This window comes from Hippocampus comes, unplaced genomic scaffold, assembly GCF_001891065.2.
Source record: "Hippocampus comes isolate QL1 unplaced genomic scaffold, H_comes_QL1_v1.1 scaffold22, whole genome shotgun sequence".
In the NCBI taxonomy this organism is placed as follows: Eukaryota; Metazoa; Chordata; class Actinopteri; order Syngnathiformes; family Syngnathidae; genus Hippocampus; species Hippocampus comes.
Window position 1 is genome coordinate 2,988,144 of NW_017806175.1, and position 22,432 is coordinate 3,010,575.

The window sequence follows — 22,432 nt, forward strand, 5'->3', positions numbered from 1 at the left end:
AGTCTAAACGTTGTCAGTCCCCCCCCCGCCCCCCGAGACATAAAAGTACAACAAACGACGGCCCAACTTTAAAGTAACATCTCGACAGAGATATAATGGGCACTTAGTTCCAACGCAATCAATTCATCAAAGCACACGTGTGCGTCCACGTCAAGTGTTTTTCGGGGTATTCTTCCGCCCGCTTGTCTCACCTGCGCCATTAGGTAAGTTAGACCCCTATTTTTATTTATTTATGTATTGATTGATTTAACGAATGTGAGGATCACAACTCGACCTGTGCGTTACCGATAGACGTTTTAATTTTGCATTATATAACCGCGGCCTTCTGATAGGTTACCATCAGGGTAACCCATCACATTACTAAGGTAATTTCACGGGATAAAATCCGCGTGATAATTTTATTTTCAGTAGTTATAAACCATTTATTACTACTACACAATTTTTGATATTTATAACAGTTTTTTAATAGTATCATAACACTCATCGCTGATTGACATGTTCTACCTTCTTGTCGGGCTCTCAGGCCCCCAGCGGTTCGCAAGCTGTAGCTTGAGCGTGAAATAATTTAACCAAACCCCCAGCTCTGGATCCAGCTCAGACACGCAATGTAAATTTTAAAAACATTTATTAAAAAATAAAAAGATGGTAAAAATATAACAGTCACGTTAAAATGTAGAAAAAAAACCCTCCCATCGTTAAAACATCTTAGCACGTGTGTGTCAGGTTAAAAGTTCAGTCTTGTGATGATGCGTTAAATCCTTCGTGGCCACAATAGTTTGATGTTTATAATATATTGGGAGATTTTATGGTTAAAGGCATTCTTTGTTCTTTTTTCTTTTTTTTTTTTTTAACCAAAGCAGTTCCTCTGAGGTTTGATATGCACTCAGTCCCTATTCCACAAGTAGAAAAAAAAACATTGATGCTTTAATACAGAGTTTACATAAGACCAATTTTCACCTTAAATTGTGCTACACAGTACTTTTTAAAGTGAATCAGGCATTTATATAAAAATTTGAGTTCAGATTGGGGATAACTATCAAAAAAAAAAAAGTGTCTTGGAGCGTCTTTCGTTGTTCGTTCAGACTCAAATGGTGGACAAATGGTGGCTTGTCTACAGTTCTGTCGCTGGACCCCATTCGATGTCCTCATCCTCGTACTCTTCATCCTCTTCAGAGCTGTTGCTCCCGCCTCGGATCTGCGTGCGTCTGACCTGGACCGCTTGGTGATGTGCCACCCTGTAAACAAGCGAAGGGGGCGTGTGTCAAACATCTGCAGGTTAAGTCTTTTTCCCCCTACTAGTGAGCCACAGGAGACTTACACGATGAACTGAAGGGCCTTCTTCTCCTCCGCTTGCGTCTGTAGCTCTGCCTGTCGAGCCTGAACGAGAACAACAAGTTAGCTCTGGCCTCAAGTAAAACAAATAAAACAATTATATACCGTATATTATCGTGTCAGCATGTGAGGCCAAAAGAATTACAGCTCTGGAATGCTCCCATCAAGAGCTTTAATGTGATATGTGACTTGTTTTGGTTTGTTGCACACTGACTTCTTATGTTACAATCGAACTCCATCAAGGTTTTACAAATATTTTTGTCCGTGTGTCAAAACAAAATATCATAATGAGAAAAGAAGTACAGATCTGGAAAGCAATCTTTACGCGCTTTAATATGATATGTGACATGGTGTGGTTTGTTGCACATTGATTTTTAGGCCTGATCCCGTGATAATCAACCAAAACCAATGTCAATTACCTGCTCTAATTGGTTCTCAATGGCAGACAGACTGGCTTGATGTGGGCTCCCTGGCTGCTCATCCCCATACGGCTCGCTGACAGAGTAACGCGTGGATGGGTCGGGAGCGATAAACTCCGGGGGTCCGTCTGACGGAGTGGTGGGTGCAATGGTGTCGAGGTGGTTGAAGTCAGAGTCCGAAAAACTGCGGTGTGAACGAATATCGTCCGGATGATGCAGAGGTGGGCTGCGGCTCTGGCGACGGAGCGTGGCGGGTTCCGGCACGTGCATCAGAGGTGGGATCTCTCTGCCTGGCGAGTACACCTCGGCGTAAGGCTCAGGGTCCAGCTCCTCGTCGGGACTGCCCCAGGTGGGCTCGGACGAGCGAGCCAGGGCGGTGCCAGACACTCTTGAGCTCCTGGCTGCGTGCTGACCCGGGTAGGCCTCCTCCAGGTCCTCGTTGTCCGTATAGGCCTCGCCGTCTGTGAAGGCCTCGCCGTCCGTGTCCTCCAGGTCACTGGCGGCACTGAGGTAGTCGGACTGAGTTTGATCCAGTGCGTCCAGGTCCTGTTCTCCACCGCTCTCCAACTAAACAAAGATACACACATAAATCTATCTACACAGACCTTTTGGACAGCATGATTGTGCGAAATGGAAATTCAACACAGCAAGGTATATGTGGCTTACCGTGACTTCAGAAACCCAGACTGGTTTAGACTGTTGGTGGCGAATCTTGTCCTTTAGAGCCTGATACCAAATATTGGAGCCGGGCTGCAAGTCAACGCGCGCTAGAGGGAACAAATAACAAATGACTCCTGACAGATGGAGAGAATCACTCTTCTGAGGCCTATGACATTTTATGATCTAACAATCAAACAAATGCATCATTTTACAATCTGAGCATTTGTAGGTTCCCTGTTTTGGAAGCTTCTTATCACAGATCCGAAGCTTTTTAATTCATTAAATTCATTCAACCCAAAAAGCTGACAACTGACTGCACACTTCACATGTGATACATTGATGAACACAGAACCACTTCAATAATCATGAATAGGACGCAGACTCACAGAGACATTCACTATTTTATTTTTAAATATGCTTCAACAAAACATCTTTTAGAATCTCATGTTCTCTCAAGCAATTCAGTGATTAAAAAAAAACTATAGTTTAAAAAAAAAAAAAGGTAAAAAAAAGGAAAAAAAAGAAAAAAGATATGCAGTGTTGTCTATAAACACACGCGCGATGTATGTTATTGATGTACCTGAGAAAAGATGACTGCAGTCTTTCCTGAGCTTGAGCGCCTGCGAGTAAAGGCGTCTGGAGCTCTTGTTGGAGTCGGGACTGTAGCGCTGCCTCATGGCTTTGACGTCCTTGCGGCTGTGCGGGTCCAAGAAGATCACCATCGGGTGGTACTGGATGTAGTTGAGCCTCTCCACGGCGGTTGGCGTGATGTCCAGCAGGGGGTGCTTGTCCTGGCAACGGAACAGGAATAAACTTAAGTGAGCCACCACGTGGAGCATGCCACACACACTGTATAGAATTTATTTATGTGAGTGGTCTTGGATATTAAAAATAAAACCTGAAATGTTGAACTCACCTTTTCAGCTATCTTCCTCACGGTGTCCAGTTTGATAACCGTTGAGCTGCTGTCACCGCCCCCACTGCGAGGAACCATCTCTGATGAAACGAGGTGGGGGGGTTCAGGTAAAAAAACTTAAAGGTATAAAAGTGCTTTAAAAAAAAGACACCAACCAGCTATTTCATATTCATCAGGCATCTCCCTCGCTAGCTTCTCCATAGCGATATCGTTAAGAGGACCCAGAATGACGATGGGCCGCTTGAAATTGGCTTCTCTGAGCAGGACCCTCTCGTAAGCCGGGAATTTGCCCTGAATGGTGAGCTGCAGGAGGTCGTCCCGTGAGCGTCGTGCGTTCTTCTCGTTCTTTTTGTTCCCTCTGAGGCCCCGGAGTTTCCAGAACTCGGCCCTGGGCCCCGACACTGGCTTCTCGCCGCTCATCCTCTGCGCCTGCTCCTGGCTGGCCAGCACTTCCGCCCTGATGGATGGCGACCGCACCAACGTGAGAAAGAAAATTCACAGAGTAGCTATCACACAGACTCTATTAATTTTGCTTTCATAAATTTCTTTTGATTTTCTTGAAACTTGATTGGACTATGGTACATAGTCGTTGACCGGTATGTAAAACATGAATGCAGTTTGACTGGACCTGAGGGACGTAGTGTGACAGTCGGCCATTTTCCGGGTGCACCTGTTGCTCACCTGGTCTGGTTGGGGATGGTGCCTTTATCGAGCTCGTGCAGGTCGTTGCCCATGCGGATGGCCAGCCAGTTGCCCAGCTTCCCGCGGTGCATCGTGTCTACCACTCGGAACACCTCTCCTCGCGTAAAATTCAGCCCGATGGGGTGATCGGTCTCGTGGTCATAGTGCGTGCGGATGTAGAAGTTGTCGCCCAGGTTGGACTTTATGATCTTCTTATAAACTGAAGAAGACCAAAAGAAAAAATTGACCATTTAAGGCCATGAGACGCAAACTGGAGCTTGCTATGGTTAGACTGCACTTACTGTCCATCTTATTTTGAGTTTGAATCGCTACCCTCTCTCCTCTCTTGATGTTAAGCAGGAAATTTGCTGCCTCCTCTCGAGTGAAGTGGCCAAAGTCGGTGTTATTGACCTGTGACAAAGGGAGAAGAAAAAACTCCTGTCATAGTGCGTAATATTATTCCAAAAATGCATTTTGACAAAGTGTCCCTGTCCCCTACCAGCGATTGAAACAAGAAACGCCACAAACACCAGTTGCTGATATGTGGTATACACATCTTAACAACTGAAAGATGTCTGCTGGGATATATTATAGTTACATCTGCAGCGGTTGTGAAAATGGAACACGAATAAAGCTGTATTGTATTGTATTGTATTCCCTTTAGCCTCGCTCCATCTAGTGGATACATATCGCAGGTGCGCCTTATACTCCAGAGCGGCTTATAGTGTGGAAAATACGGTAATTAAAATTAAATAAACAAACAATAAAAAGGAAGTTAAAAAAAATTCCATATACTTAAGTTTTTAATGAATATCTGTTTTTATTAATATACATTTTTTTTTAATTTCAATCAAAAAACTTTAGAAATTCAAATTAACACAGTGCAATCAAGACTATTGGTAAAAGCTGTAAACTACAGCTACACATTTTTATTGATATAATAAATATGTATATTTAAATTGAAATGAAATAAAATTAAACAGCAACTACTACCAAATTAATTGTGTCTCTGGTACAGGCCAGGGCAAAGCCACCCTCACCTTCAAAATCTGGTCACCCTCTTTCATTCCCCGCTTGTACGCGGGGCTGTTGGGCTGCACCCCTCCCACAAAGATGCCGACGTCGTTGCCGCCCACCAGCCTGAGGCCCACGCTGCCTTCCTTGATGAACGATACCGCCTGCATGTCGGAGCTGTACCTGCAGGACCGGAACCAGAAATGCTGAGCTTTAATGCGGTCGTGCAAGTTGGGAGGCGGAGACCTGAGAGGGACTCACCCTTGGGGGGATGTCGGGTACGAGTCTGGAGGCAATGAGTAGATGGGCTCTTCAGCAGACTTGGCGGGAACAGGGGCCGGTGCTGCTGCTGGTGCTGATGATCATAATGAAAGCATGTTAAAAGGGCGATTCATTCCTTCTTTAACAACAACAAAAAACAATGAAAACCACTGAATGCGGCGCTTACAGCTGACTGGTGGATTGCTCCTCACGGAGATCCCAGATCTCATGGTGCCACCATTGTGAGGCACATCGGGAGCACTGTTACTGTATAACATGGGATTAAAATAGTCGAAGGAAAAATTTAGAGTTCTGTCTGGAAAAACTAGACCTGAAAAGTCAAATGAAACTCATCAAACCATTGCCATCATGCCATGTCTAATCTCCACAAGTTTGCTTTTTTTTTGTGACAAATGAAGAAAAAAAAAATGTGAGTAATTTTTGTTTTCATTTTCCGATGCGTTGGTTGAGTGACAAATGAAGAAAAAAAAAATGTAATTTTTGTTTTCATTTTCCGATGCGTTGGTTGAAATCTTTTTCCACTTTCGAGCTGGAAAGGTCGTACCTGCGTCGGCTATCCCCGCGGTCTGAGCTGCCCGACCTCCGCAGGTGCGACAGATCGTCGGACTCGGAGGAAACTGAATGTTGTGAAGAGACCACAAAAGATCCCGTCTTCACACACTAGCTCACTCACAAACACTCATCACACATACACACACTTCTCTACATTGACACACACATTCGATCATTAAACACACACACACATATTCTTTCTCCCATCACGTCATCCTCACGCACACTTGCCACCCTCACACAAACATTCACGATTCGACTGACCATCAGGAGGAGGTTGCACAGGCAACGAGACTCGGCGGGCTGGCTCCGGATTCACATCGACCGAAGAAGACTTGATCTCAGGAAGGACTCTGCAAGCAGCACAGGGGGAATTATATCATTTAAGATATTCTTTAGTTGATGCAATTTGACATTTTTAATCCAAGACAAGACAAGACATCTCTTGGAGCCACTGTCTCCATTTAGCTGCACAAGTAATGCTTATTCCTGGAGAAAGTTAAATATAGTTTGAAAGCACACTCTAAAGATGCTAAACAAGTATCACACCTGATTGGGGTAAAAACTCCCACCTGTATCTGTTTTTGGCTCTGTCTGACTTGTCGCTGTCCGTTGAATATCTGCGAGGGGCAGACCCATAACTGTCCTCCGAATCCGACTCGGACGGAGCTGTAAGGAATCACACTTGAGCGTCAGATTTGCATGCGTACATTTACAGAAATTCGATGCATGCATTCATTTAGAATCACAATTAATTGGATTAACATGATGATTCTTACTTTTCTGTACAACTTTGCTAAGGCTTCAACATTTATCCATCTAGTTCATTTTGCACTTGTACCCATTAGTGTTGTGAGTGACCTGGGGCTTTATAATCCGATGAGACTTCTATATGGATCAATATTCTGATTTCTTGGATGTAATATTTAAAATGTTCAGTGAAGCGCTTTGTTACAGTTGCAGCAGTTGTGAAAAGCTCGATATAAATAAAGCTGTATTGTATTGCCTTTAGCGTAGCGCCATCTAGTGGATGCATAGCGGAACCGCAGCCACTATGGCAGGTTCTATTCTATGCGCCTTTTAATGCAGCACGCCCTATATATGAAAACAGTTTTAAAATAGGCCATTCATTGAAGGTGCGCCTTATACAGTGAAGCACCTTATCGTGCGGAAAATACGGTAATTTAAATTGATCATATTCAAGTTTTGCTCAAAATAAACCAAAGGATTGCATGTGATGATCTCAAATGCGTGGCTCCTGAAACTGTTAATATTGAATTAGGAACCAACTGCGCAGACTGGTTCCGAAAAATCTCCAATGATTTTATGCTCACCTCGACGTGGTGCACGGCCGACCGGGACACCGGAAGCGCTGTGCCGCCTATTTTCCGGCTGAGAGGAAAGGTCCGTCGGCAACGCTCTGCAAGAGACAAGAGGGAGGCGGGAGTGAGGGAGGAGGAAAACAAGTCTCAGTTACATTTGGAAGGACGGGGAGTGGGCTTGTGGCTAAAGTGATTATTATGGATGAGGGAATATTCACCTTTGCGTCTGAGGGGACTCCTCTCTTTGACTGCTTTGTGATGACTATTGATCAATTTCAAGTATAGATTTAGTTAATATATTTATGGTAGAGTCATCTGTTTAATCAGCATGTAGCCACATAATGGAGAGGGACATGTTCAGTGAAAGTCACTTTTTATTTCAGCGCGTCACACACAATGGTACAGCCCCAAAACACACAAAAGTCCAAAAAAGCTACAATGTGATCACACAAACACACGCGTGTGAAAAATAAAAACATTCACAAGACAGATGATGTAACTTTTGTGTAACTTCAAAACTAAAAAGGGTAAATTAAAGTATAGTCATAAAAATAAATGCCTTATTTACTCAAGTGTCCCAGCAGGGTGTTCAAGTGGGTGGGGGGAGAAGGGGACGATGCCTTCATGTGTACCTGTATCTGCTGCTGCCGTACGAGTCCTGACTGTAGGCGGCGCTCTGCCTCCGAGGAGGCGCCGAGCTGCCTTCAGACTCCGACTCGGAGTCTGAGAAGGGAGGAAGACAACTTGATTAGCAGGCATCACCATGCTACTCGAAATGCATTTTTGTCGAGCTTATTATGGATGTTAGATAAGTTCATCCAATTCTGGAGTTCAATTCAAAAACTGAAACTCATTTTAGAGATTGTTTAAACCTATTGAGCAGGCTTTTCAGAAGTATTCCGTGGTCAATATCATTCTGATTGTCATATGGCATTTTGTAACTTCTTGAGATGGTGAATTGTGAACTAAAATGCATTTTTTTAAAAATTGTTTGAGTGTACCGACCTGGGGGAGGGACTCTCAGGGGAGAACTGACCCTCCTTGGGGGCTCCTGGCGCACCAGGATGGGGGAAGCTCTCAGGCCAGAGTGGGACAGATCAGCAGGAGGAATAACTCTGGGGCTGACAAGTGACAAGGAAAAAAAAAATTTAAATCAGAACCAGACTGGCTTACTTTCTGATTAATGTTCTCCCTGAGTAACAATCAAAGCTTACTTATATCTGCTGTCTGAGGCGCTGTGGTCGGAGTCAGAGTCCGACACGGGCCTGCGGGGCCTTGAGGACGACGAGGCGGGCCTGGAAGATGAATAGTTCTGGATGGCGGGTGAGGACCTGGGGTTGGGCAGCATGGACAAACCAGACAGGCTTCTGCATTAAAAAAAAAAAAGTAACATCTCAGCATTAACTGTCATGCGAATTGACTTGTGTGCGACATGATTGTGATAGAACCTAATACAAATATTCCTAACAATAATTTCTGCAATCAGGACGGAGTGAGCCAAAACCTTTGGATCTATGCCGTGGCAACACAAGGTGGCAACTGTATATGCATTTCATGCTGTTCTCTGAACCTGTTCGAGACTCCACTGGTTTTGACGCCGCGTTTAGTCCTGGTTTGGTGAAACTATCACAAGCCAGAGCGGTCGCACTACACATGAGTGGAGCCATCTTATTTACCCACCGCCGCTATTTAGACACTGATAGCGCAGCGAGTGCTCGTGTGTGTTGGAATTTCCATGTACAGCACACACGGAAACTTTCAGCCTTGAGTGGACGACTATTCTAGAAATGCCGCATACTTTCCCAGAAACCTCCAAATTGTTTGACTTTGTAGTATAGTATGCCCCCGGAAATAGTGTAGGTCGCATAGATCACGTGCGCATTCCGTTCCACTGACTTGTATTTACTGGAGTGGCTCAGACTGTCCGTCCGGGTGGGAGGCGGCGAGGCGCTGCGGTCCGACTCGGAGTCAGACGGGGCTGCGAGAAACAACATGGACAACGTCAAGGACGCGCCGAGTCAAGAGCCGGCCGGACATGACGGAAGGACTCTTGCGGGGCTGACCTCGGCGAGATGCGTAGCCTCTTGCTGGGGGGCGAGTCAAAGTGGAGCGCACGGGGGAAGAATCCCTGGATTTGAGCACCGAAGGAGGAAGTTCTGCTCTGGCTCTGGTGTCAAACCGAGACAGGAGAAAAGATTAAGCACAAAGCTCAACCAAAGTGACGTGTCATCCGCTGACACAATCTCACGACAAAGTCCGGCAATATGATGCCAGATCGTTATCCATGCGACCATTTTCTATAGCAGTGTCCTCATTTGTCTTGCGGGCGTGGCTGCAGCCGACCGCAGCTAATTTTGGCCACGAGGTGGAGTACACAATTCATATTGGATGAAATATGTCAAGTATCAAGTACAACTTTATTGTCAAAAACTTACAGCACAGATTACATTTCCTTCCTCTTAAACAGTATTTGTGAATAAATTACTTATTGTCGATAAAAATAGTGACAAACAAATGTACAAATACTGCGTATTTAACAGGCTGATCTATTTAAGTAAATGTTATATGTATTTGGCTAATTAAAAGGTAAATAAGAAAATAATTCAATCAAATTTTACATATAAATAGATCATGTTTCATTTATTGTATCCAATTGTTTATTTATTGTTAAAAGAAAAAAATGTAAAATAAATATTTACATATATTGTGACTAATCAATTATCGACACCATTTGAAAACAAGAATCTTTTATTGAAATGAATAATTTTACAAATGCATTTAACACTTCCTTTGCATAAAATCATTGGTTACTTCATTCAAAACAGAACCAATTCCTTCATGAATAAAATGACCTATTTTACAAACACATTTGAACCTTTTATTTACCATAACATCCTCACCCATCTGTTTTAAAAATCAATGTTGGCCTTGAAGCACAAAAGCTGACCCTGCCCGGAGTTTTCAACGAACCAAACATTCATGTTTTTAGAATGAGGGCGGAAGGCCTGTGCAGAGTCAAACCCAAGACCTCTTGACTGTGAGGCACACACGCTAACCACATCGCCAAATATGGAGTGGCACAACTTCAAATCTGACAACATCGCTCTTCGGAGGATTATATAACTAGTTTCTCAGGTGTACCTGTGCGTCCGTTTCTCTCTGGTAGGATGACGGGATGTTCTGTGAGAAGGTGAGCGATCATCCAAGTCGGAAATGTCTACAGAGAGTAAAAACAAATAAATCATACAAAACTAAAAATGTCGTCCATTATTGCTCGTCAACTCCTTGTCTTTTCGTCTCACCCTCCATCTCGGAGCTGCTGTCTTGCCGCCGCCGCCGTCGCTCATCCTCGCTGTTGGGGGCGCTGTCCTCCACCTCGGGGATGCTGACCAGGAACTTGCGGTGATCGCGCAGCACCGTCATGGTCAGCTTGCCGCGGCTCTTCTCCACCAGGTGCTTGGTCTCCAGCAGGGAGAGGTTCTCTGTGGTCATGCCGTTGATCTGGTGGGCAAGCGGGGGAAGAGGCGTGTGTCGAAAACGAACTGAGTGCATCGGCTGTTTTTGTTGAGACTTACCTTCAGAATCAGGTCGCCTTCCTGCAGGGTGCCTTCCTTTGCTGCCAGGCCCGTTTCAGTCATGTGCTTGATGAAGATCTGACTGCCCAGTTTCAAGCCGTACTCTGCGTCGCAAGCATGATCACACGAAGGCAAGTCTAGTTATTCTTATCAATTTATGGATTTAATTATTCCTGTAAAAATGTGTCAAAATCTGACACGATAATCATCAATATACAATAATGTAAAAAAAAAAAATCTCGCACAACTGCAAAATCACATCTTTACTATTGTAACTTCATTATTTTTCCCCTCATCATCTTAAAAAAAAATCTAAATCATTCTTGTTACAGTACAACTTTTTTTAAAGATAATTCTCATAAGACTTATTAATTAAAAAAAAAAAAATAAATAAATAAATAAAAAAAAAAAACCTCAACTTAGTTCTTTTTCTTGTAATTACCCCCAAAAAGAAAGACTTTAATCTTACAGCTTTATTATTTTTCCCCAAGAATACCCAAATATCACAGTAATATGTAAACTCTTTTTTAGGCTCTGTTAACAGTATTTTTTGCCAATCTGACAGCAAACATTCTTCACCATCATTTACGCAATAAAACCCAACTTTATGATGGTAACCTTTTTCACCAGTACATCCATGTTATTTTATTGAACTTACCATCTGAGATTTTCTTTTTAACCAGTGTGGTTCTGAGGGGCTTGTCATCGAGGTCGTGGTGCGGCAGTCTCTTGTACCCCGACGACATCAAGGGCAGCGTGCCTCCGTAGCCGTTGCGGTCTGGCGAGGAGCTGCGCGCCCGCGCGTGGTTGCGGTCAGGCGAGGAGCTGCGAGCCCGCATGTGGTAGCGACTGGCATCTCTGTTGTCGCTGGCGTCCGAGTAGCGTCGCGTTCTCCTCGGGGGGTCTTGGTCCAACAGGTTGGAGTGGGAGGCGGCCCGAGTCGGTCTGTTCGTAGCAGGGATCTGGATCTTGCGAGGACGTTTCACCGTCTAGAGGGAAAAGGGAAGGAGTAGCTGATGAAATAAAAGAGTCAAGGGGATGAGTTCAGGAATAATGACTTTGTACGTCATAACTCAAGTTTGAAGGCTTTTTTTTAACCACATTTTTTTCCGGCACACAAAATTTCTGTGGAATCCACTATACTTCCATCCATTTTCTGATCCGCTTCATCCTCACAAGGGTCGCGGGGCATGCTGGAGCCTATCCCAGCCATCTTCAGGCAGTAGGCGGGGGACACCCTGAACCGGTTGCCAGCCATCCACTATCCAATTTTCAAAATACTCTGTTGTACTCAAGTTGAAGTTGTCATCCCAACCAGACTTAGGATTTTGACAATGTCATTTTTAGGAAATCTCACGTTGCGACCAAAAATGCTAACATCACTTAACACAGAACCAGTAGATGAAAACACAAAGCTCAGATTTGACTAACAGGCGTAGAGAGATTCGATATTCTAATGACACAAGCGGACACTAAAAGCGGAGTCAACTATTTCGCAAAAATGGATGCTCATGGAGCAGCTAATGTAGTTTAGGCCACAATTTGGCTGGCTTTTGAGAAGGTTTGACAAATTTTGTCCACTGCAGATGACGGAATGCCACATTAAAGGAGAAGTCAAACATTTTTCAGCGGAATCAGGATGCCAACTGACACGTGGTCGTCTTCAAGTACTCACTATGTTAGCCGTCTTGCCACATGACTTGAGGGTGTGGATGGTGAAGTTGGAGTGGACGTTCTCCATGGAAACCCCATTGACCATAACGATCTGGTCTTTGTTGCTGGAAAGTGAAAAAATGTATCATTGGACAGACAGACATTTTTTTTTCGCAATCCCATATTAAAAATTCAGACTCACAGTCAAATCAAAACATATTTCTTTTCAGAGGCGGCTTAACTTTTTTCCATTTGTGTTGGTTTTTGTGTTTTATACTCCTTTGCTGTATTTTAATCTTCATTTTTGTATGTTATACAAGTATTATTCCTTTCCAGTAAAGTGATCTTGACATGACAGGCGCCCAAAATAATATGTACAGTGTGGCAGGACTACATAACGGTCCGCAAATTTTACAGTGTCCTTTTTTTGGACGCCTAAGGCGCACACACCTGTGCAATAATCATGTCCGTCTGTCTCTCCAATTAGCGTTTTGAAAGGTCACACCTGTAAAGTGGATGATTTATCTTGGCAAGAAAGTGCTCACAAATTTAGATTTGTGAACAATATACCGTATGAGAAAAGTATAGGACCAAAACAAAAGTGGTGCATTTATAGATTTGCTCAGTGTATGTTTGCATTAAGCTAGCTAACTTTCATTCGCTGGTTTAGCTGAGTTTAACATGTGAATGGTATCACGACGTTGCAGATTTTCACTCATTGTGGGTGGGTCCTGAAGGTATCCCCGCTGACAAACCGGTTTCACTATTTCTATTGAATTACTTTGAAGAGATACATTTTGTGTTGGTCCACTTACAACAAGCGTCCCATGGCCGGTCCATTTGGCAGCACGTCGGACACGATCACCGCCGTATCGCCGTTATCCAGATGAGCTTTGTCCCTGCCTCCAGATAGGGCAAAGCCAAAGCCCAATTTGGAATCCTGCCACGCAGAGAGATCGGAATGAAGGTGGGAGGACGGGAAAACAAGTGTGCACGTATGCAGGTGGATGCGGGTGACAGAGGGAGCACATTCCAGCCCGGCTGGTATGCACCATCGACCGGTCGACTGCTGTTACTTAGGGTGTGCCTTGTGGAATTTCAGCGGAAGGTTTGCGCAGACAAACTGCTAGCTGGTAATCGTGTACAAAATATTGGTATGGCAATGTTTCCGTTTGGAGATACGGCATCGCTCGATGATAGTCAAATATTGATTTGCACATGAGACAAACATTGTCCTGTGTATCAACCACGGCGCATGATCATAATAAAGACCGTTTTGTACGCTTAATGTGCAAAGAGAACGCAACCATTTATATAGTTATGTAATGCAGATTTGTTTTGTTGCCAATACAAAGAATATCGCACAATAGCCATGCTTGTATTGTTTAGCAAAGCACTTTGACCTGGATTCACAACAATTTCAAATATGACTGTCAACCGAAAATGAACTCTCCCCCCACCCCTAAAATAAAGTAAAAAAATTAACAATATGGTTCGCGATCGTTCACCTACGAGCCTGCGATTCCCAGCCCTCCTACTCTCGCGCAACTGCAACATGCAGTCTGGTAGCAAGCAGGAACTTACTTTGTTCAGTGTTATTGTATGCTGCTCCCATATCGTTAGCTCCTCCATGTCTGACTTCTACAAACACAAAAAACCACAATGATGGTAAGAAAAGGCAACATTTAGCGTGGGATACTTTGCATAGATAACCCCCTTACAAAGAGCTCCAGAAAAGCCGGAAGAATGTGTCAAACGCAGCCTGAACACCAGTCCAATCTGGATGGACCGGTATGGCGGTGGCGGCGGCGGCGGCGGTGTGTGAATGTGTGTGTGCTTCTGTGTGTATGAAACACCTGAGGCTCCGCAGTAACACATACTGTAGCTACACAATAGAAAAACTCCTCTTTCACTGATATCTTCAAAGGGTGAGTTTCACCTAAATTTTAGATTCACTCTAGGGTCAACAAAAATACAATGGTGAGCAATGTGTGTATAGATAGACAGATAGATAGATAAGGGCTGCACAGTAATTGAAAAAGCATGCGATAGATATTTAAATGAACATAAAGAAATGACATTATTCGAGATTTTTTTTTCCCCATGTGGCAAAACAAGCAAGTTAAATGTAGCGGTCGTTTTAGCTCATTCATCGTAATGTCCCGAGATATTGTTCATCTATCGGATGGTGATGTATGTACAGTCTGTACTGGACTGGACAAATTCAGATAAAATCATCCAATTCTGGATGAACTTTATTGCATGGGCCATTATCACAACAATGATATTTTTATCAATATTTTGAGCAGCACTATGTTGGATAGATTAGATAATCCCATGAATCCAGATTAATTCGGTTAATTAATTAATTAAGATTAAAAAAGAAAAAATCATGGCATCATTTATGCTGCTCAAAATGCTCACTGTGTGACTGCGAGATTGCATGGAAGTGGAAAAATTTCCCTCCAAGGTGGCAGAGGCGTCTCAGGGTGCACCGTCGCCGGGCACAATTCTGCCAACGGCCTACTAAATTTCAGTGGAGCCAACACAATGAGAAACTGCGGCAACAATATTCCCCCATGTGAGGATTTCACCAATCTTTGGAGAGCTGTTTTTCCTATCAAATTAGGAAGAACAGAGACCCAGTTGGAGCAAAGCTACTTTCCAAATATGTATTCTATATTCAAGAGAAAACAAAGAAAAATAGCTTGGGGAAAAGGGCATCCTGCTCAATTCCAATCCAAAATGTTGCAAACCCGAGAAAATGATTTGAAAGATTATTTAAAAAAAATAATAATTTGAATAAAAGCATATGTAGACTGGTTGAGCGAACTTCTGTGAACTTTCAAGGACCCTGCCAAGTGTCTTGAGCTAGTCGACCGTTCCACGGCCAAGACAAAAATCACACTGCTCTTCCTGAATCGGAGGCTAAACTTTCCTAAGGACCCTCCTCTCCAGCACCCCCGAGGAGTGTGATCCATCTATAGTTGGAGCGCACCCTCTGGACAGCTGTTACCTAGCAATTACCTCCTGAGGCCCAATAGGCTCCTTCAGTTTGACGGCAACCCTCACCGGTTGGGGTCCAGCAACAGTTTCGGGTGGCCGCAACCAGTCAGCCGCCACAACAATGGAGGGACAAACATGGTCCACTCCGACTCAGGAGTTGACTACTTCAACTGGTTTCGGTCTGAAAAAAGTGGCATCGAACATTCCTACAAACTACTCTCTTCGTGGCACCTTGATAAATCATAGCGAGCGTAGCTTTCTAGTTGATTTGAAGACGTTGACATAGGCCGATACTGACATGGTAAGAAGAAACAAACAACATTGACGTTAAAAAGGGACAGTTAGTAGGGAGAAAAAATGTGAGTAATTGCACAGAGCACAAGACGGGGACAATTGTGCTGGTAGATGTGACCACAGTGAACAGTAGGCCATTTGTATGTTAGTATGTTAATCATCAACCTAAACAGCAATAAAAATAACCCTGCTGCTCAAACAGAAACAGATTTTTTTCTCTCCCCCCAACCTTGTTATGTTTTCAAAGGGAAACTTGCCTCTCTTAGCACAAGGCATTTGTTGACTAGTTCCATTTTCTCGTTTTCACTTCACACACAACTTTTATTTTATTGTCCTGTTATGAAAAGAACTTTGCCCCGTACCTGGATGGTGTTTTGTACAATATGAATCTTAAATAACCTAACGTGTATCTAAAAGTAAGTTGCACTCCAGTGTTTAAAAAAAAAAAAAAATCTAACCAAATACTTTGAGTACAATAATAAAATAAAATCTTGCATAACAGATAATAAAATAAGCTAAAAATATCCATTAAATATTTATGACATAATTTTTTAAAATCAAATTTGACAATGCATACACAAAAAAAGAATACCATTGTAAATAGCCTAAAAAACCCAAAACAATTAAACACCTAAAAAAATAATAATTTAAAAAAATCAAGACTGAGATAAAAGCCAAATAAAGCAAAAAGACAAACCAATAAGAAATTTACATTGGAAAAGTAAAATTCTTTTTAAAAAAATGAAAAAAATAAGACAGACCAAGTAATGCCAAGAAAAATAAACACATTTCTAAATGTGAGTTCAACAACCACAGTAGCAAACAAGCATGCAAGATAACCCAGTTCGAGTATGCGCCATGCTTTCGTTTTGTAAAACTGATTTGACATTTGATTTAAATAACGACGACGACTGCTCAATTCATAATCTTCCCCAAATATTGACCAAATCCTATTTCTCTTTGTCTTTTTGTGTCTTTAGCAAGTCGTGTCAGATTGCCGTTTTACTGCACTCACCCCGTGCTCTTTGAACCTCACTTCCATTTCCCGCTGGGATCGCCAAGCCCAACAACCACCACAACAACACTACCACGAAGGCACAACTGGATGATCATATTCCACACGCAAACACAACCCACAGGGCCATTCGTGCAGCTCCAGAAACCTGATCCTTCACGGTGACGGGCAAAAGATATGACGGGCGCTGGCGTGGGGCAGGAGGACTCACCTAGGAAGCGCTCCTCCCTCCCCCCCAACATGCACTTTGACCACACATGCGGCGACTTCCTCGTACACTCCATTAAACACTGAATGACCACCGGGTCAAACTAAAGACAACATAGTTGACTTTTAAGTCGCTCTGACTTGAAAATACTGTAACACAAGGCGACTGGATTTAAAATACCAAAAATGTTTTTCGGCGGATAACAGAAGAATCCGTTTCCGCTGAAAAATGTGCAAATAGGCAACTTCAACAATGTCGAAGCATGAAAATGTGATGGTTCACTGTTGTCTTTTTACAACATGTATGTTTTGGGGGATAGGGGGGGAAATATATATATATATTCATTTTTGTGGGGTTATGGTAGTCTTATTTTGACTTGATTTTATTTTTGTGGGATTATTCACGATAATTTTATTTCTACGCATACTTTTTCTTTAACGGTATGCTTATTTTAAAATGTGCAGCTTTGGGGGGGATTTAGCAATATATGATGTTGACTGGAGTTGAATAGTCTCTTAATCTGCACATTGGGGTGGTTTTATTTCAATATACAGAATTTTGGAGTGGATTTACGGTAGTTTTTTTTTTTTTAACTAGTAATGAAATGAACTGTCTAAGATGCATTTTCAAAATCAGAGTTCAGCAAGCTCGCCCTACTGTAGCATCGTGCAAAAAAGACACCTGTGACACCTTCCTATGCCAGTGCCGTGCTGCGTGATCATATTACGCTATGACACATGGTATGATATAAAAACATCCATCCGTGTAACCCAATAGTTTTCAAAAGTTTTTTTTTATGTGTGGGTTCGGTATTGGTGCAACAGTGGCTACCATCCGAGCCCCAGCGGTTAAGTTGAATATTTTTTATTTTGGTGTGTTTCTTCAAAAGGGGAAAAAAACAAACCAAAAAAACCCCAAAAACTACATCAATATAGGTAAATTACCGGATCGCTAAGCAGTAGCATTAAGCATCGTAGAATTGTTAACTTTTTAACGATATCCAGCTATGCTCGGTTTTGTTTGAATGTTGAGCCATACTTATCCAGAACACTTTTGTCAAACTTGAAATTGTTCCACTTTTGATGGGTTAACTTTGGTGAAAAGCTGAGTAATCACCCCCTCCCCCCACCCTTTCCTAAAATTATTTGAATCAAGATTCTACATCCAGACGGTGACGAATCATTTTCCATCCAATAGTGAGGATGCTATTTGGAGGACGGATAGACAGATGGATGGATCTATTCATATTTTTTTTTTCTGCATGCAAATTCCGTTTTGGCGTCAGCAACAAATGTACCAACAGCTCGAACTTACGGGCACCACCAGCAGAGGCGGCGGCGGATCAGGCGGCACAGCACCAAAGTGCTTCATTAATTTCATCCGCTGGGTCGCCTTCATGACGAAGACGAATGACAACCCTGTTGTCTTACAGGCGGCAAATCCACTTGACGACCGCACAGTTTTTCAAGGTGAAGAAAAAAAAAAAAAAAACATATTCCGAGCTCAGTCCATGCCCTTTGGATTCATCACAGAGATCAGCCTGCTCCAAGTCTCAAAGGTATGCAAGCTTCTCGGCCCACTTTGAGACTTTTTCCCACAAGGCTGGTTTGAGTGCGCCGGGCGCTATGGTTACGACGGCGGAATGAGAGCGTTGGACTGTTAATAATTGAAAGGCTGTTTGCCAGAGTAAAGCTTCTCGGGTGCCTTCACAGCACACGGGAAGTCGTGATCAAAGAAATGTTTACTATTCTATACTAAGAACATTTGCAAGTGACACACTTTGAGTGAAGCGACGGCCTTGATACTGCCTCATTTCATTGCCACTGTAACTGTCGTCTCAAGCCAAATAAATCAGCTTTTTGAGATCTGTTCCAGGTGCAAACACCCCCAAAGTGAGCTAACTAGCATCCCTAGGAATAGATTGAAAATTCATCCCAATCATGTGCCAGTTTCACTGAGCAACATTCTATTTGGCGGATGTGACTGTCATGAAAAGACACATTATAAAGTCTCACAAAACTGTGTCTGAAAAGAGATTGGAAGTCTGCCATTTTGGTTTTTAAGCAGCCATTTTGGGGTGAGTTACCGGTGTCATTAGATGAAAGTGAGGATTTGAAATTTTTGGCATTGCAAAGGGATGGCGCACGATGGCCAACTTTGACGACTTTGCCATTAAGCCTCAAAACAAACCCCGACTCAATTCACAAGGTGAGCTCTTGACCAAACATCTGTTTGTAATGACGGTCTCATCCCGAAGAGACACATTTTGGCCATTTGCAATCATCCTTCAAACACAAACTTCTTCAAATTGTTTCTGTTTGTTTCCAAATTTAAATTACGTAGAACAAATGTGCTACGGATTGCTCAGAAGTGATTCATGGCTGCCCCTATTGGCAGAAGTGCACAGCTCCTAAACACCATTGCGGTTTCCTTGAACGCACAGCTGGCCAACCTGGCACTTCATTAATTAATCATTCAAAGGGAGTAAACGGATCTGACAGGGACTACTGTTACTAAAACAAACACTTGAATGAATAGATGCCATGTATAGTACAAGTCCCTCCTCTTTATTGCATCACAGCCAGGAAGGGAGCAGAAAGCCACTCGCACTGGTGCTCAGGTTAACTCTGCTATAAAATTCAAGTTACAAGATAACAATGACGCATTTAATAGCCTAGAGGTGCACTGGCTCAGCGTGATGTAATCTATTCCTGACTTTCGACGAGAGTATCGGCATGAGGCTATGAGTGGTCGAGCTACTAGATGGTTACAGAGCATGTTTAGAATGCAACGTCACTTTTTCCTTATTTTTTTCAAATTTTTTACACCCCTTAGCCACATATGATGTCATCTAGGCAAAAAGGTTTGACATGTCTCAGTTAACTCCTTCCAATTGGGGCTTATTTGGCCAAATACCTTCTGTTCAACTTCATACATGGAGTCTTGAAAATTTTTTTGTATGTCCTACTATCCTGTAAAGATATTAATGTCTGCTGTAGTCCACCTGTATCTGCGAAACTGGTAATGGAGGCTACTTTTTTCTAAATTTCAGTTACCGGTAGTTTTGGCAGGTTTTGGTTGAGGACCCTGTGAGGACACATATAAATATGATTGGGGAAGAATCCAATTCCTAATATAGTTTAAGTTAAATTGGCCTGCACGACTGATTGGGAAAGCTCGAGGCAGATTAGATTGACATGGCAACACAGAGGCTGAAATCTTATTTAACACACACGCACAAAATCTATCATTCAACTACATGTACTGGAAGTATTGCGGCCAAAATGGGAATATCCATCGAGTTTGTATATCACTTAATCCTATTTGCACCTCGGATGAGCAGACGCGCAGCTGACTCAGGGGCAAGAGGAGAGTTGCACCCTGGCCTGGTCACCAGTCAATCACAAGGCACATACAGTATATAAAAACAACAATGTACACTCCCACACACACTAATGAGCAAGTAAGAGACTTCAGTGAAACTAGCATGTTTTTGGAATGTGGCACTCAAACCCATTAATCTTTCAGAACTGTGTGGTGGATGTGCAAACTGCAAGTACACTGTTTCACCTGTTGGAAATAAATTACCGGTATGTCAATTTCATTAAACAAGTATTTGAGTTTAGGTAACCGCAGCGAAGACCTTGCTGGCCCTGACCACGCAAAATGGGTCAATTTGACCCACACCATAACAGGAGGGTTAATCAACTATCCAAACGTAGAGGGAGTGGAGGAGGTAAGTGTAAGCAACAAATAATTTAAAAAAAAAATATATTCATTTGCCCCTTCTACCCTTGTGATGGATGAACCATGACACAAAATGGAGGTCGTCACTGCACAAAATGTCACTACCATTGTTTTACTTTAAAATAATCAAATGGTGGAGGTGGTGAAGAAAAAGGCAGGAGTATGTACGGAATACAAATAGACAGCTGTTTATGAGTCGAAACTATTGTGAAACTCAGTTTGAGGCAGGTAGAAACTTGCGCCTAGCGCTTGGAGAACCAGAAATGCGAGAAGAAGAGCCGGATGAGGAGGATGACGGGCAGTTGTCAAACATCACATGGACCGCAAACGTGGTTGCAGACTAATACCCAAACCAAACTTTAAGTTCCCTGATATACAGTCCAAAAATAACATATAATGAAACTAACAGCAAAAATAAGATATAATGAAACGAACAGGGTCTGTCGCACAAAAAAAGCGTTTCAAAATGATCTAAGATAAAACAGACTCTCATCTACACTTTCGTCACGTGTTCCGAGGACGAAAAACACTTCAAGGTATTTAAAGAAAAACGAAATATCTTTAAAGTGAACAAACATGACTTCTTATCATAATTTGCTCAACTTTTTAATCGTTATTTAATTTATTTAAGGAGACTACGGTGAGATATGACAGGCGAAAGAAGCTGGTTTTACCTGTAATACTTCCGGATTGTACACCGATCCAACTTTTCGTCGAACCCGCTCCCGCCGCGCAAAATCCTCCTTCAAATGTCACTCGCTCACTGTCGTCGGTTTGTGCGATTGACGATCAAAGTTTTGGCGTGGACGTCTCAGCACGACATCACCGTGCTTACTTTTAAATCTTCCTGGCTTGTTAGGACAGGTAGAATTGACGCGGTTGGCCGCAGAAAAGGGCGTGGTCTTAGATTGTTGCGGAAGTACTCACATAGTGTTTGAGTGCTGTATTTTTATTTATTTATATAATTCAAATGACTTCAAGACAAGATTTATGACTTGAAGTGATAAATGTTGATAGTGAACGATTTATAAGTTGTGTTTAACGCATTCCCATTCAGGGGCAAAGAATGTCGTTCCAAAGATTACGTGTACCGTCGTTAAATTAAATTGTAGTGTCACATTGCTTCCAGGAGAGGGCGGTAAAAGTCAAGGCAAGAGTGGGACCTGAGCTCCCTGGAGTGGCACGTGAAAAAATAATTAACAGAATTAAGCACAAATTAAATTTACAACCTTCAAAGCATGAAGTAGTCAAAAATAATAGAATTAAGATCGTAACTGTGCCCAAAGCTTCTTTATTTCTCTTTAACCCGGTTTAGTAATTTAAAAAATGTTCAGTACAGTCCATGTTTAAAGAACATTAATTACATTTAATCTTTAAAAACGGTTTGTTTAAAAACATATATCTATCGGTAAGTTTGTTTACATTTGTACATTTGTTTTGTATACTCATAAAAACCTATATTTTACATTTTCAAACTGCAAAATGTTACAGTGGTTTACAATAATACATTTTAAGGAATAAAACCAGGTTTCTGGAGCTGAATACATTTCAATGCGTTCATAAATGTGATACTTGTGAGATCTATATTTTTAAAGGTTGTACTTGGTGAAAAAAGTTTGACATTTTTTGTAGGTTATTTTTTTTAATTTAACCATCTATTTTGTAGCATTGTAAAACAAGAAGTGTTAGAAAACTCCACCTCTTCCCTCACTGTGTGACATTTTGTCACCTTGAGTTTTAAGTCTCAATGTTTTTA

The 22,432-nt window shown here is 42.4% G+C and overlaps 1 protein-coding gene across 6 annotated transcripts; it reads right to left on the reverse strand.

Annotated features, from left to right (window-relative positions):
* Positions 1 to 849: 849 nt before the first annotated feature.
* Positions 850 to 21,581, reverse strand: tjp3 (tight junction protein 3). 6 transcript variants are annotated; one of them, XM_019897093.1, is made up of 29 exons: positions 21,351 to 21,581; positions 13,991 to 14,047; positions 13,222 to 13,346; positions 12,429 to 12,531; positions 11,412 to 11,742; positions 10,754 to 10,857; positions 10,481 to 10,679; positions 10,320 to 10,395; positions 9,242 to 9,345; positions 9,075 to 9,156; positions 8,393 to 8,545; positions 8,184 to 8,299; positions 7,811 to 7,901; positions 7,191 to 7,276; positions 6,429 to 6,525; positions 6,121 to 6,209; positions 5,849 to 5,921; positions 5,471 to 5,550; positions 5,284 to 5,377; positions 5,049 to 5,205; positions 4,311 to 4,419; positions 4,009 to 4,228; positions 3,483 to 3,784; positions 3,328 to 3,407; positions 2,992 to 3,202; positions 2,418 to 2,518; positions 1,752 to 2,318; positions 1,319 to 1,377; positions 850 to 1,235 (listed from the first exon to the last, which is right to left on the reverse strand). In XM_019897093.1, the coding sequence occupies exons 2-29, from the start codon at positions 14,036 to 14,038 to the stop codon at positions 1,112 to 1,114; spliced, it is 3,981 nt and encodes a 1,326-aa protein (XP_019752652.1). In that variant the 5' UTR covers positions 14,039 to 14,047; positions 21,351 to 21,581; the 3' UTR covers positions 850 to 1,111. The 6 variants fall into 6 exon arrangements, with proteins under 6 accessions (XP_019752652.1, XP_019752650.1, XP_019752649.1 ...); XM_019897091.1 differs by lacking the exon at positions 21,351 to 21,581 and adding an exon at positions 18,244 to 18,489 and having other exon boundaries at positions 5,849 to 5,913; positions 6,122 to 6,209; XM_019897090.1 differs by lacking the exon at positions 21,351 to 21,581 and adding an exon at positions 18,244 to 18,488 and having other exon boundaries at positions 5,284 to 5,371.
* Positions 21,582 to 22,432: the final 851 nt, after the last annotated feature.